This window comes from Microtus pennsylvanicus, chromosome 19 (assembly GCF_037038515.1).
Source record: "Microtus pennsylvanicus isolate mMicPen1 chromosome 19, mMicPen1.hap1, whole genome shotgun sequence".
NCBI classification, from domain to species: domain Eukaryota; kingdom Metazoa; phylum Chordata; class Mammalia; order Rodentia; family Cricetidae; genus Microtus; species Microtus pennsylvanicus.
The window spans coordinates 26,380,344-26,393,580 of record NC_134597.1 but is presented as its reverse complement, the minus strand read 5'-3'; the positions used below and the strand labels follow the sequence as shown (position 1 = coordinate 26,393,580).

Below are 13,237 nucleotides of genomic sequence, written 5' to 3'. Positions count from 1 at the left end.
ACAGTAGTCCACTCCACTTTTACATGACTCATAGGTTGGGCTTTCACAGGTCCCTGGGGTACTGTTTGGAAGACTAATAGATTTTACTGGTAGCAAAATTTCCGGATGTTTCTTAGCCTTACTTTTCCTTTCTTCTTATTCATCTATGCATGGACATTAATCTTCAGCTATTCTTAAACAGTTCCTTGTGGTTTGATGTGAGACATTTCAACTTATTGTTAGTGTATTAAGTTATGTATTCTTCATGATACTAAATTGCTCTAATATCGTTTCTAAGTTGTAAAAGCCATTGGCTAGCTATTTAAGGACAGCATTTACAAATAGAGCATCAATTGACATCAACTTGTGTCTGGCCCATACCTGCTTAACCTACTAACTTTCTAAGCTTCCCAATATTGAATTACCTCTTGCCATTAAAGCCTGGTTCCCATTCAGTCTTGCTACAGCTGACTTATATGGGACTTTGTAAACAGGGAAGAGAATAAGAATCCAGGAGTAGATAAGTAGATAATATAAAATGTCCCCAGCATCTTTTTTTTTTTAAGACAGAGTCCTCTGTGTGTGTACCCTAGCTGACCCCAAATTCACCATGTGATCCAGACTGGCTTCAGATTCCCAGAGCTCTGTCTGCCATCTGCATGCCATGTGCTGGGATTAAAGGGGTACAGTACCATGCCTGGCCGTCCAGCTTCTATTTGGGTGATGGGGTTGGTTGTTTGAGACAGGATTTCTCTGTATGAAAGTCCTGATTTTGTGAGCTCACTTTGTAGACCAGGCTGGCCTTGAACTCACAGAGATCTGCCTGTCTCTGCCTCTGTCTCTGCTGGATTAAAGATGTGAGCTACCAACCACTTCCTGACTTTAACTTCTAATTTTTAAAGTGAAGGAGGTCTGGATTATAGATCAGCATTGTCTCTTGTGTTCCTTGTGACATCTCGGTACTTTAACACTTACCTACAGGGTTGTAGGCAAGAATTCTAAGCATTTTTATAAGGTGGAGAAACTAACAGTATTCTCATGGAACAGTCTGTGTTCACCTGACGTAGGATTATTGGGTGATGCTTTGGCACCATCCCAGATTATTCATGGTGACCAGAACTTCAGTTTTTTTCTTGCTGAGCTGAGAGCTTGAAGCTCTACCTGAGAGGACTGATCTGCATTCATTGTGGAGAGCAAAAGGTAGGTATAGGCTCAAGTCTGATTAGTAATAGCACCTTTTCATTTTGTGGTTTCTGGGTTTTCTGGGCTTTAGTGCTTTTGCCTCCTGGAGTTTGCTCTCAGCTGCCTTTGTGAATAACCTGCTATAGTGTGGCCTCAGCTACACACCCTGTCCTCAAGGTCACATTCCTGACAAGGTGACCCAATGACCAGAGAGGCTAGAAACAGTTCAGTTTCTCCTGAGCCAGGGAAAAACAGTTCTTCCCAAGCTGCCTGCCAAAACATAGCCTGACAGCTAATAAACTCCATTACAAAATGCAGGTGCCTTAGCCCCGGGCTCCTGTTGTACCATGAGGGCTCTTACTCTGTGAGAGGCTTTGGAGGGACAGTAAGATAAGATCATTTGATGGAAAGAACCAGGACTAAGAGTTGCCCAAGGGCCTGGGGTCAGCATAGGTGCTTGAAGTCAGATAGTGGGGCAGTCAGAGGTCCATAAACTATGCTGAGACTTGAATCAGTGCATAGGCAGTAGCTGGTAGCCAGATACCTTTTCCTTGAGACCTGTTCTCCCTGCTGAACTGTTGAGATCACAGGGGGCCCTGGCTACAGAAAGAATAGAGTCAAGACCTTGACCACTGAGGCTAGATCTCCATGTTTCCAGTCCTCTCATGTATAAAATGTGAATGAAATTTCCACTGTTGCTAACTCCAGAATAGGTGACTACAAGGTCAGTGGGTACGGAAGGATTTGCCCAGGTAAAATTCCTGCAACCTTCTTAAGGCTGTGTTTTACCTCCCCTGTGATTTGGATTTGTGTTCAGCCAGGTTTCAAAATGTTTCCCTATTATTTTGAGCCTGCAATGGTCCTGGAAGCATAGGGAGTGACTATTACTTGGAAATCTGGGCTCTTGAGGAAAAAAAAACTAATGTCAGAGGGCTGGAGAGATGGCTCAGTGGTTAAGAGCATTGCCTGCTCTTCCAAAGGTCCTGAGTTCAATTCCCGGCAACCAAATGGTGGCTCACAACCATCTGTAACGAGGTCTGGTGCCCTCTTCTGGCCTGCAGACATACACAGAGACAGAATTTTGTAGACATAATAAATAAATAAATATTTAAAAGAAAACGAAAAAAAAAAAAACAAACCTAATGCCAGAGCAGTCTACTTCATGACTGTAAGGTGAGCTCTGTGCCATGTCAGCCAGGCTCTTGGAGCTGGAGGACCTGGAGATCACAGACCCGACCTCAGCTTCTTTTTTGCACAGTTCTGTAGTGGGAACTGGCTGTATCCCAGCAGAGCCCACTGCCTGCTCAGATACCTGTGAACCTCACAGGCTCCGAAGGTTAAAAATCATGCGCGTGCCCAGCCTCTTCTTGGAGATTCTGAATTGGAAGTTTAGAAGTAGGGTTCAGGCACCCCAAATTTTCACCAAATCTTGTAGGGTCTGTCTGTTTTCCTTCATGAGAAGGCAGTCATTGTCGCTAGCTGAGTCCAGACCACCTAGCGGAAGTCTAAACTCACTGCCTCTAGGAATGCATCTAAACTTAGTCTCTGAAGCAAATGGAAGTTGGCTTGGGAAGAAGGCAGAAGCCACTCCAGTGGAAGCGCTCCCTTTCTGCCCTCTGGTGCCCTCTGAAGCTGCAGGTAGTCCTGGGTGAGGAGCGCCCCCCACCCCCTGCACTCATGGCAGGAGCCAAGAGTGCACTGAGCCTGTCTCTTGGCTAACACCACACTGATGGTTCCCAGATCCCCAACCTGTCCAGCACAAAGATAAACTAAGGTCAGCCTTGCAGGAAAACCTCTGGCAATATAATTTTATTGTGTTCCGTACATTCTTTGGCATTTGTTAATCTTTGTGCTGGGCTGCTGTCCGCAGGATGATCCTACTCCTTCTGTGGTGTGGCCGCCTGTCAAAACTAAAGCTGTTCAAATAATCTGAGTTCTAAGCGTTCATGCCCCCTGCCCTAACCCTGTTCATCCTACGAATCTATTTCTCACCTGCTTTCCCAGAGTAATACATTGCTTTATGACATTTTCTTTTTTTAAAAAAAAATTGAATTTAATATATTACCATGGTACTAAGATTTTCATTTTTTCTTAATAGGTATTTTATTCCTAGGGCGCATCTTCCAAGAGTTTGAGCTACAGTCTGTTAATGTTTTGTCTGCTTTTGTGGCGAGTTGTATAAACAGTTAATTGCTTGCATGTTAATTTGAATGTCACACAGAGACATGGGTGATATGAAACTAGATCCAGGCAAAGTTGACTGGTGTCTTCTACCAAAACAAGAAGACCAGGCACAACCCTGACTGGAGGAGCAGACACTGAAACCAAAACTAGTTAGTATCAGACTTCCCGGTCATGAGGATCAGCACACAGGCAGCAGGGGCTTCTCAGGAGCTGAATACGTAGAGTGTTCTTCCTTCCTTTTTCACCCACAGTCCTGTTTTCCCCACCACAGATCTGTTCCTTCGCATCCCTGCATTTCCTGTCTCTCCTCAGTGAAAACTCGGTACTGAGGCTGTGCCTAACTCAGGACCTGCTGCTGTGTTAGCACCCCCTCCCCCAATGATGAAACCTTCACTATGTCCACACCTAATCCTTCTGTGTCTGAAACCTTGGGGAGATTCTGGGTAGCTCCCCTCTAGGGACACTCTGGGTGGTCTTTTTTAAAATCCCATATTCTCTGTAATGATTGCCTAGCAGTGCAGGGTTGCTTTTAAATTCCTTTTAAAACTGTCGAGACAGCCAGGGGCTGCTCACTGCTAGGGTAGTCAGCCTCTGCGGAAAAAGCCAAGGTTCAGAAACTGGCTGACGATACAACTGTGTAACAAAATATTTGAGAAAAGCGCTTGAGTTGGTTTTAATAAGTGGAAATGACACACCATCTTGGGCCTCCAGGGCCACTGTTCCTGTTTGACAGTGTGAGCTCATCAGTGGCTGGAACCGAACGAGATTTTGGAAAAGAGCAGTGTTGATGCGTGAGCCATTCGCTCCTTTTAGTAATTTGTGCCGCTATTTACAAAAGGCGGTTCTGCGAGCCCAAATACGCGAGAGGAGCAGCAGCGAGGAGTTTCTTTCTCCACATTAAGTGTTAGCGTTGCCTTAAATGAAAACAGCGGGATTTTTTTTTTAATATAGCTTGCAAAGCTTCCCCTTCATTCTTTAGGGAATTTCCTATGTTAATTTATGCAGTGTTAATTTATGCAGTGTTGAAATTCAACCCAACAGCATCTAGATATAGATGATGCAGAGACGGGACAGCCTGAGAGGTGCAGTGTAGACCTGTCAGTCCTGGGACTCCCTCCAACCACCGCCCTGACTACTCCAGCCTACAGCAGGTCTCCTTGCATAGCTCTGATAGAGTAATAACACAGAATGCTTATCAGTTTATTCATCTTCTTAAAACCCCAACTTGCTGTTGTATTTGTTAATGTCTGACAGCAGTAGAGTGGTTTTGTACCACCTCTGCCACCCTTTGGTAGCAGCTGCGTGCATTATGGCAGCAGGCTAGTGGACCAGCCCCTCAGCTTTCCTCCGCACCCCCATGTCTCCAGAGTGAGCCATTGCACTCTCTCAGAGGGACTGGGAGTTTAATCCATGTGGCAGGATGTGTGGTGACCGAGCACAGTGTGCTCTCTGTCTGTGGCCTTGTATCCTAATGGTGTCTGATCCCCATTTTAGCCAGGGCCCAGCTTGTCTTTCTTCAGGGAAGTCTAGCATTGCTGGCAGTCAACAGAAAATTACTCATCTATAATTGCTCAGGGTTGAAGAGGGAAAAATGGCTAAAAGGATCTCTAAGCCCTCAGAGAACCCGTTAACTGTGACTTTCTTTGTGTTGCACTAGCTGCAGATTGTGTCACAACACTGAAAAGAGGCATATTGTCACCTGGCTCTGCAGGGAGAAGGAGAGCCATGTGATCCATATCAGGCAGATGGCACAAGGCTTAAGCTTCCCCTTGGTGAATTCAAAAATATATGGGGCCCATGACCCCCAATGCAGAATGGCCGTAGAGTACCACTCAGTGGGGGCACTCTCTCCAATAACCAGAAACCCTAAGTGGGCTTCAGGCTGGCTTCCATGGAGCATGCAGTAAAGACCCGGGCAGTGAGGTTGTCTGTATGTTGGGCATTTACAGAGCACCCACCTGTGTAGTTGGAGAGACTTTCACAGATAAGTCACAAAGAGGTGAGCCTAGAAGAAGTGCTAAGACCCTGTGACAGTGGCAGACGGTGTTGGGTGCACAGTTGGATTTATATTTTGCCCGCAAACCCAGTGCTGGTAGCAATGCACTCATGCAGTGTGCATTCTCCCGGCCCTTCCGTCATGTGGAGCTTTTGCTTCCGCCCCTTTGTCCTTTATTTTCTCTGGACCTGTGCTTTCCTAACTTCCTGTTTGACTAAAGCAACATCTTTTCTTCCCATTCCTATATCTCTCATGAGTTTGCCTGCCTGTGAGTCTGTTCTTTAGTGCACCGTGTCCCCAGGCCACATAGGGCCTGAGAATAATCAGACCCGAGAATAATCAACCATCTACCCTTTGTCCTTGCGCTCCTTGTGCTCATTTTCCTTACCCCTCCCCAGTCATCTTTGTCTTAAATCATTTGACCTTTCTTCCCGTCCCTGCAGCTTCTTTCCAAAGGTTCCTATAGGCATGCCTCATCCAAAATCAGCCCACAGACTCAAAACAGAATTTATCTTTCTTGCTTTTTTGTTCACAGTGTCCCCTCCCACACTCTGCCACTAAGGGTACGCATGAACCTCTCCTCTCACCTCCCTCTTTTCTTCTCTGGGCTTCTTGTGCCTGTGTTTTCCTTTGCATACCCTTGCTTTTCATAGCCCAGTCTGCTAGGTCTTTGGACCTCCATACTCCCGTCTATTGAGTTCACTGTGCCAAGGATGTCAGGCTCCATTTCATGATTGCCATTCTATTTTTAAAAAGCATTTGTTGCATAGCCAGACAAGTGTTTTCGGTGGCCAGCAGGAAGCCTGTCCACCTCATGTCCATCCTTACTTACCCTGCCTGACTCTTAACTGCCCACTGCTGCACCCTACCTTCCGTACTCACTACCCAGGTTTTCTGTCTGTTCTCTGACTGTTGCGAGGGTTAATGCTCTCCTTCTTTGTTGCAGCTGCAGGGAACTGCCCTCCATGCCAGGCAGAACTTCTGAACTCTCACCTTCCCCAAATGCAGCCTGAACCAAAGCCTCCTTGTGTATGCTTCATTCCTGTGCAATTTTTTTTTACCATGTACATGTGTTTTGCTTAACAAACCTTAGCATGTGTTTAGCAAATAAGTTAAAAGTAGCAAATTATTACCATGCTTAGTCTCTCATTTCCCAAGGGTACATGTATTAGCTTTCCTGTAGCTCTTAACTAATGCAGTGAGAACTCGGTAGCTGAGCTGGTGTCAGATACGAGGCTATAGGGAGCATGAGGACAGGAGGAAGAGGCAGCTGTAGGGTTAACCTGCCCTCTTCTGGGTGCTTTTAACCTAAGAGAAATGACTGCCTTTCCATCCTAAAGGTTCTCTAAGAGTGGGGGACATGCACCCCCTCCTGCGCAGCTGGCTGTAGCTTCCGTTTGATGGTTCATATCTACAGCCCCCCTCCCATTACTTGGAAAGAGAGTACAGAGAGCACTTGGACAGCCTGGGAGACCTGACTGTGTGCTCCTGGGTGTTGTCTGCCTTCTTCCCAGAGCCAGATGGTGTCTCTGAGCTTGGACTTGGGTTGTAGGTGAGAGTCTTCAAGAGCTGTTGGGTTTAACTGCAGCACTGTGTTCCACCAACTTCACACTGCCCCAACAAATTTCCCCATCCCTTGTATTCTGTGTCCAGATGTCCCTCCCCACCCTCCTCCAGGCCGCTTGCCTCCCCAGGCTGTTCTCAGATGCTGGTGGGTGAGTCATTGGAGATTGAAGCTGGGGAGGGAGGGCGCTGCTCAGAGGCAGTGGTGTTTTGAGAGGAGAAAGCATATGCTTTGCTTCATGGTTTGGATGCAGTATTTGAAAAGCACCGTAATCATCCTAAATATTACTGCCATTTGCTCGCCCTTGCCTCTGAGAGTAAACTGACACTTTCTGTTTCTCTTGCAGAGCATGCTGGAGAAGGGAGGATAAAGTTCCCCCCGAGAACATGCAACGCTCCTTCAACGTTAATTCCAGTGGTGGAACATTTTTTCTTTTCCTAGTAAGAAAATGACCCAATTAAAGAGAAGACCACTAAAGACAGACAGGCATTGGAAAATGAACTCAACAGAATCATAACGTGTTTTGATCAACAGTTTAAAAGGCCAATGTCTAGATCAAGGATCAGTCATCAAAGAACACTGTTAAGTGTTAATGAAACTCAAAAATGAATAAAAGAGAAAGGCAGTCCACTGCACCTTTTTTTACTCTTTCCAACTCCTACTGACATAGAATGTTCTTTTCACTCCAGGCTCCACCATTTAGTGACCTCTACTCTGAGAAAGCTGGGAGGGGGGACGTTAAACTATTTCACATGAAGACACAGCAAGTACCCACTGGGCTGGAGCAGCAGTGTGGACTGGCCTGGGCTGTGGGGCCTGGGGTGTTCTTCTCCCATTATGTAAGAGCTACTTCATTGTAACATTGTGATCATGCGAGAAAGACAAAAAGGAGAGAAAATGTACCTCTTTTACTGGAATAATGTTTATGATTGCAAGTGAAATAAGGCATTTTTATCAATATAAAGCAAACCTTGGCTTATGCAACTTCTGTAGTGAAAACTGACAACTTCACTCACTATCAATAATAAATCTATTTTCTGACAAAGACTGGCATTCTTGCTAGGGCCCTGTGTGTTCCTTTGGCTGGGGTAGAAAGAAGGTTTGGGTGGTGAATTACAGGCTCGCATTGCTATTTATTTGCATTTGCACTGCAGCTCCCTTCCAGTCTCCAGAGTTGGTAGCAGAGCCAGCCAGGCAGGTGACTCAGGAAGATTTTACAAATTGCATGAACCTTTCTTTCTTGGAGAAGACTTAGGTCTTTCTGCCTAGAGCCAGAAACAGCGGATAACCTTCAAAAGGGCCTTCCAGCCGTGCTGAGCCATGTACAGACTTAAACAATAGTGAACCGCTAGTTTTCCCGCTTTAGAACATCCCTATTATAACTGCATATAACCGGGGCTCCAGCCTTGGATCTGAGTGGCGCCTCTCAGGAAGTAGGAGGAAATGACTGTGCTCTGTGATGTCACCTTTTGTCCTGTAGAATTTTGCGAGTTCATACCCAGGGCCTAGAGAGACGGCTCAGAGGTTAAGGGCACTTGCTCCTCTTGTAGAAGACCTGATTCAGTTCCCAGCAATCCATCTGATGCCTCACAACTGCCTGTAACTCGTTCCAGGGGATCTGATGCCCTTTTCTGGCCTCCATGTCCACTGTACTCACATATCCACAAACCTACATCTGCACAAATACACAGGTGCATACATACATAAGATTTAAGTTCTTCAGAAGAAAAGTATACTCTGTAGTAAGGTGCGTCTGAGTTTGGCTTCTAGCTCTTCTGCCTGCCACCTGTGGAGGGGCCTTGCCTCCTCTCTACACCTGACTCTCTTGATGTGGAAAGGGACCCATGGGACCTGGTGTCCAAGCATGTGGTGAGGAGTTGGAACATTTACCACATTTTGTGAGACCTAGCAAATGCGGGCGTACGTGCCTTCAGGAAAGTGGTGTTTGGAGCCCAACACTGTTCCTCTAAAGAAAGTCAGGGTGAGCACCTCTCGATGTGTGTGGCTTTTTGTTCATCCAGGTCCCTGCGCTGGCATCTTCTGAGTGACATACCTCATCAGATGGGAACACACCTGGAGACCTGATGCTGATTCTGAGTGACAGTGGATACCCTCCCTCTGTAATTACTGAGCAACCCTGTGATTGCCATCTGATGAAGGATCTGGGTTTCGGGTTCTTCTATTGGCTGGGTTGGTTTGTTTTAGCTTTTAATGATGCACAATCAGCTGGTTCACTTAAGTGTGACTGATGGAAGCATGTGTAATTCAAAGCGCAGCACACTTGCACACTGTCAGGATGGCATCCAGGTAACCTCCTGGGAGAAATAATAGGTACACAGAAACAAATGTTTGCACAGTGGCTTGCTGTAGTGTTTGCAAATCAGCTAACTCGCAAATTCCCTCCTATACTGTTTTGTTTTGCAATTTGGAGCCAAGAACTTGGCACATCCCAGGTTGCCAGTCTCGTCGCTGGCAGGGGAAGGCAGCACTGAGGAGTCAGATGTTTGTCTTCAGCTGGTAAGCCTGGGGTTGGGTGGGTTGTCAGGCCATCTCTGGAACTGCCAGCTACTAACTTACCATTGTGGGTATGTGTGGTGGCTGCAAGGGTGGGAAGGTGGCACTCAGAGGGCATCAGAGGGTGGGGGTGTCTTTTCCTAAATCTTTACAGACCTCTCTGTGTGTAGCTTCTTAGTTCTGTCTGGACCACCGTGACCTCTAGGACAAATGCTTGGAAAGAGCATCGTGACTTATCCGAGGCTCACGGAGTTCCTGTAAGTAGAACAGATCTCAGGCTACAGTGGTTTAGCTCATCAAGTCAAGAATAACGTGCCTAGAAAGATGCTTAGCGGGTACCACCCTCAACAAACCCCTGGTGAACTCACAGAAAACAGCTGGATGGAAGCTGCATGAGTCTTCTCTGAGAAGCCAGTGCTTAGTGAAGACAACATGGAATGGTTTAGAAATGATTGAGCTTTAATAACCCCATGTGTTCCATCTAGCCTTCAGTCAGCTGATGAGACCCCTCTACAGCAGTCCTAAGCAATATTTGACCTAGACCTGAGCAAGCAGTCACGTGGTTTAGAATGAGGGTGAGGGCATGGTTCTTTGAATGCTAACATTCATCTTAAGATGTAATTGCCTTTGCCAGCCACCTACATGCCAGGAGCCATAAGAGTAGACCCTGGAGGAGTAAGTTCAATAGACCCATTACATAACAGGAGCTATGCCTAATAACTATGAGCTGTAATCATAGAAAACAAAAAGATTAGAGCAGCTATCAGCTCAAAAGGGCAGCAACAGCTGACTGACTCAGACTGAGTGAGTTGAAAATTAGGAGTGTTGACTTTCTATCCTGACCTGAAATTTGGAATAAATGGGTTGAAATTCACCCATAGGCCCTTCCCTCCTACCAAAGTCCCTCCACCTCTCCTTGCCACCTCTCTGTCCTCCAAGCTCTTCTGTGTGTTACGTTTCTCCCATCTCCTGAGGCTGGAACAGGTAGGTACACAGGACCTTGATGGTGCAGAGCTCCCCTCAATCTCCCTGGAGTCACTCACTGTGGTCCTTTCCTTTGTCTTAGGATTTTTTTTGTCTTCTGTTCTAGTCTCTAAATCTGTTCTGTATGACTTCTCACTCTAGCAAATTTTTTATGCTTGCTGTAATTTTAAATCAAGTAAATGGGAATATTTCCCTAAAGAAAGAATAAGGGCAAAAGGCTGTCACTGGCCCAAGATGCTTACTTGGCCAGGTATGCCCACCCTAGAATGTACAGTCAAGATTGTGCAACTAAACGCATGGTCCAAACCACCCCAGAAACAAGACCATATCACAGATCCTCTACCCGCACCAGCGGTGACAACTGCATATGGAGGAGCTGCATGCCTATTTAAGAAACCATTCTACCAAAGGCAAACGCCCCACCAGGTCCTTAGGTCTCTTTGGTCTTATTTTCCCTTAACCATTTTACAGAAACCAGCAGTGAAACGGCATTTGGGGGAATACAGAAAAGGGATAAGGACTCAAGAATTCAGTTCACATCCTTAGAATGCCATACTGGTTTATTATTTATTTATTGACAGGTTCTTGTTGCAGCCCGGGCTGGCCTCAGACTCACTCTGTAACCAGAAATGACCTTGAAGTTCTTACCTCCCCACCTCTACCTGAGGTCACAGGCCTGGTGCAGCATGCCCAGTTTATTGCTGGGGATGGAGTCAACCCAGGGCTCTGCGTGCTGGCTGTCACCCAGCCCACAACACTGGCCACAGAGAGAGTCTTAGTATCCAGAATCCCTTCCCTTTCCTAGCCTGCCTCTGGACACCTGGACAGGTGCTTCTCATCTGCAGTCCTTTGGAACGACAGAACTGTTCAGTGGGAGGGGACCCCTAACACTCGCTGTGATGGGACTGTTTTCTAGCGTGCTCCAATTCCGTGCCTCAGTGGACTGGCTGAACTGATTCCATAAGCAAAGGTGGTTTTGCTGTCCCTGACCCGGGTGTGCGTCTGTTTCTTTGTTGCATGAGGCCCCTTTACCATAGGAGTTGTGTATGGCCCCAGCATAGGCAACTTCCTATACCTTCCAGGGTCGCTGGGCCCTGTCTGGGTTTGGAAGAAAACTACCAGCAAATTCATTCTCTGTCCCGCTGAAGTTTGACACAGACAACAATTTATCTTCCATGTTGTGCTCTCCCCTCCACGGCCTCCAGCCTCAGTATTGCTGGAGAAACAGGAAATTGCTTTAGTGCAAAAAGAGAAGCAAAAAAATCAGACGCATCCAAAATCTCTCCTGCCTTTCCAGTCCCACGGTCCTCTCTAGACCGCGATAAAGTGCGTTTGTATTTTAGAGGGTAACATGGTGTCAAATCCCTGGTAGATTCCAGGAAATCTGAGCAGCATAGTTGCTTTCAGTCAGGAACTTTGGAAATTAAAACTGTTCTGTTCAGCTCCCAAAACTCCCTCAAAGCAAGTCAACCCTAAATGGAAGTAGCTACACTGGGATTTAGTGAAGTGCTTGGAGCGTCTCACAGTGAGTTTGATTAGGCGAGGCCTGCACACTTCAAAGATTTCCCCTATGCAAGAAAATTTGACTTCTTCACCCCTCTGCCCACTCTTCACGCAGCCTTCTCTACTTCTCCTGGGAAGACCCATCCCAGCTGTGGTCATTCTGCTAAGAAGGCTGTGCGCTTTGAATATAAACCTGCCTTCCGAGAAAATTACATTTCCATCATGGCTTTTAAATGCAGATGTGCAAGCCAGAGGTCAGAGGTCCTTGCTAGGGACCACTCTACCCTAGCTGTGCCGTAAATGGACAGCCCCCCACCCCCGCCATGGCCCACATTTGAGGAACCTTATACAAGGTTCCTTCCCTGTCCAGCCTGCTGGGGGCTCGGCTACTTTCAGTGCCCACAGCACGGATTGGGAGCCTATGCCCACCTGCTCCTAGCCTCTCCCTGCTGATAGATAAAATCCCGGTAATGAGCCACCTGCTCATTACCACAGCCTGTGCCACCTAGGAGTCATGGGGGAGGACATTTTCTGCATCTCACAGCCCAGACCTCAATCTCAGCATCAAACCAGGATACAGAGCACATTTTCCTAGGGCTTTGCATCTCCTCCCAGAAGCAAGAGCACCAAGTCTTGGGAAGGAACCTCACATACCACGTGGACTCAGAGCGGTATTAGTGGTTTGTGTCAAGCACAAAAGGGGAGCTACGCAGCAAGACTGGAAGCATGCTGGGAAGAGGGTAAGAGAAGTGTTGGCTTGCTGGGTGGTAGGTTCATTTTAAGTTGCCTCTGTGTTCTCAAAATGCTTTTTCAGCACCCGCATGTTAATTGTGAACCTACAATAAAGGAGCACCCACTCTTCCCCACACTGAAGTGCTTTATGTAGAACCTGAGTCTATCGGTGCCTGATTATGAACCTACAATAAAGGAGCACCCACTCCTCCCCACACTGAAGTGCTTCATGTAGAACCTGAGTCTATCAGTGCCTGGAGCCCTGGCTTCCTTACCCCTGGACAGGAGTGTGGTTGTGAACTAGGAGAGATATTACTGTGTAGCAGCAGAAGGCAACTTGAGAATCGCTGTGTGGTCCATGATGCTTGGGAGCATCAAAAGTTCCTGTCTGGAATTCCCAGGCAGCCTCCCTTGGAAGAGCGACTTAAGTGCTGCTGTAGGGACCAGCTCCTGCCACTCAATCCCACTGTTGCACCGCCCTGAGTTCCTGGGTTAATTCACCAACTCTGCACAGCCGAAGCCATTCTGGGAGGTAGGGATGCACATTAAGGGGCCCAGAGTTCAGGAGACAGCTTACTCTGTAAGGGCCGGTGTGTAAT

The 13,237-nt window shown here is 46.9% G+C and overlaps 1 protein-coding gene across 2 annotated transcripts in view; it reads left to right on the top strand.

Moving 5' to 3' along the window:
* Chchd3 (coiled-coil-helix-coiled-coil-helix domain containing 3) overlaps positions 1-7,958 on the top strand; it is a 248,406-nt gene extending 240,448 nt beyond the window's left edge. For both annotated transcript variants that reach the window (XM_075953625.1, XM_075953624.1), the window contains exon 8: positions 7,252-7,958. In XM_075953625.1, coding sequence (XP_075809740.1) covers positions 7,252-7,275 — 24 coding nt within the window. In that variant the 3' untranslated portion in view covers positions 7,276-7,958. The remainder of the gene's footprint in view (positions 1-7,251) is intronic.
* Positions 7,959-13,237: the final 5,279 nt, after the last annotated feature.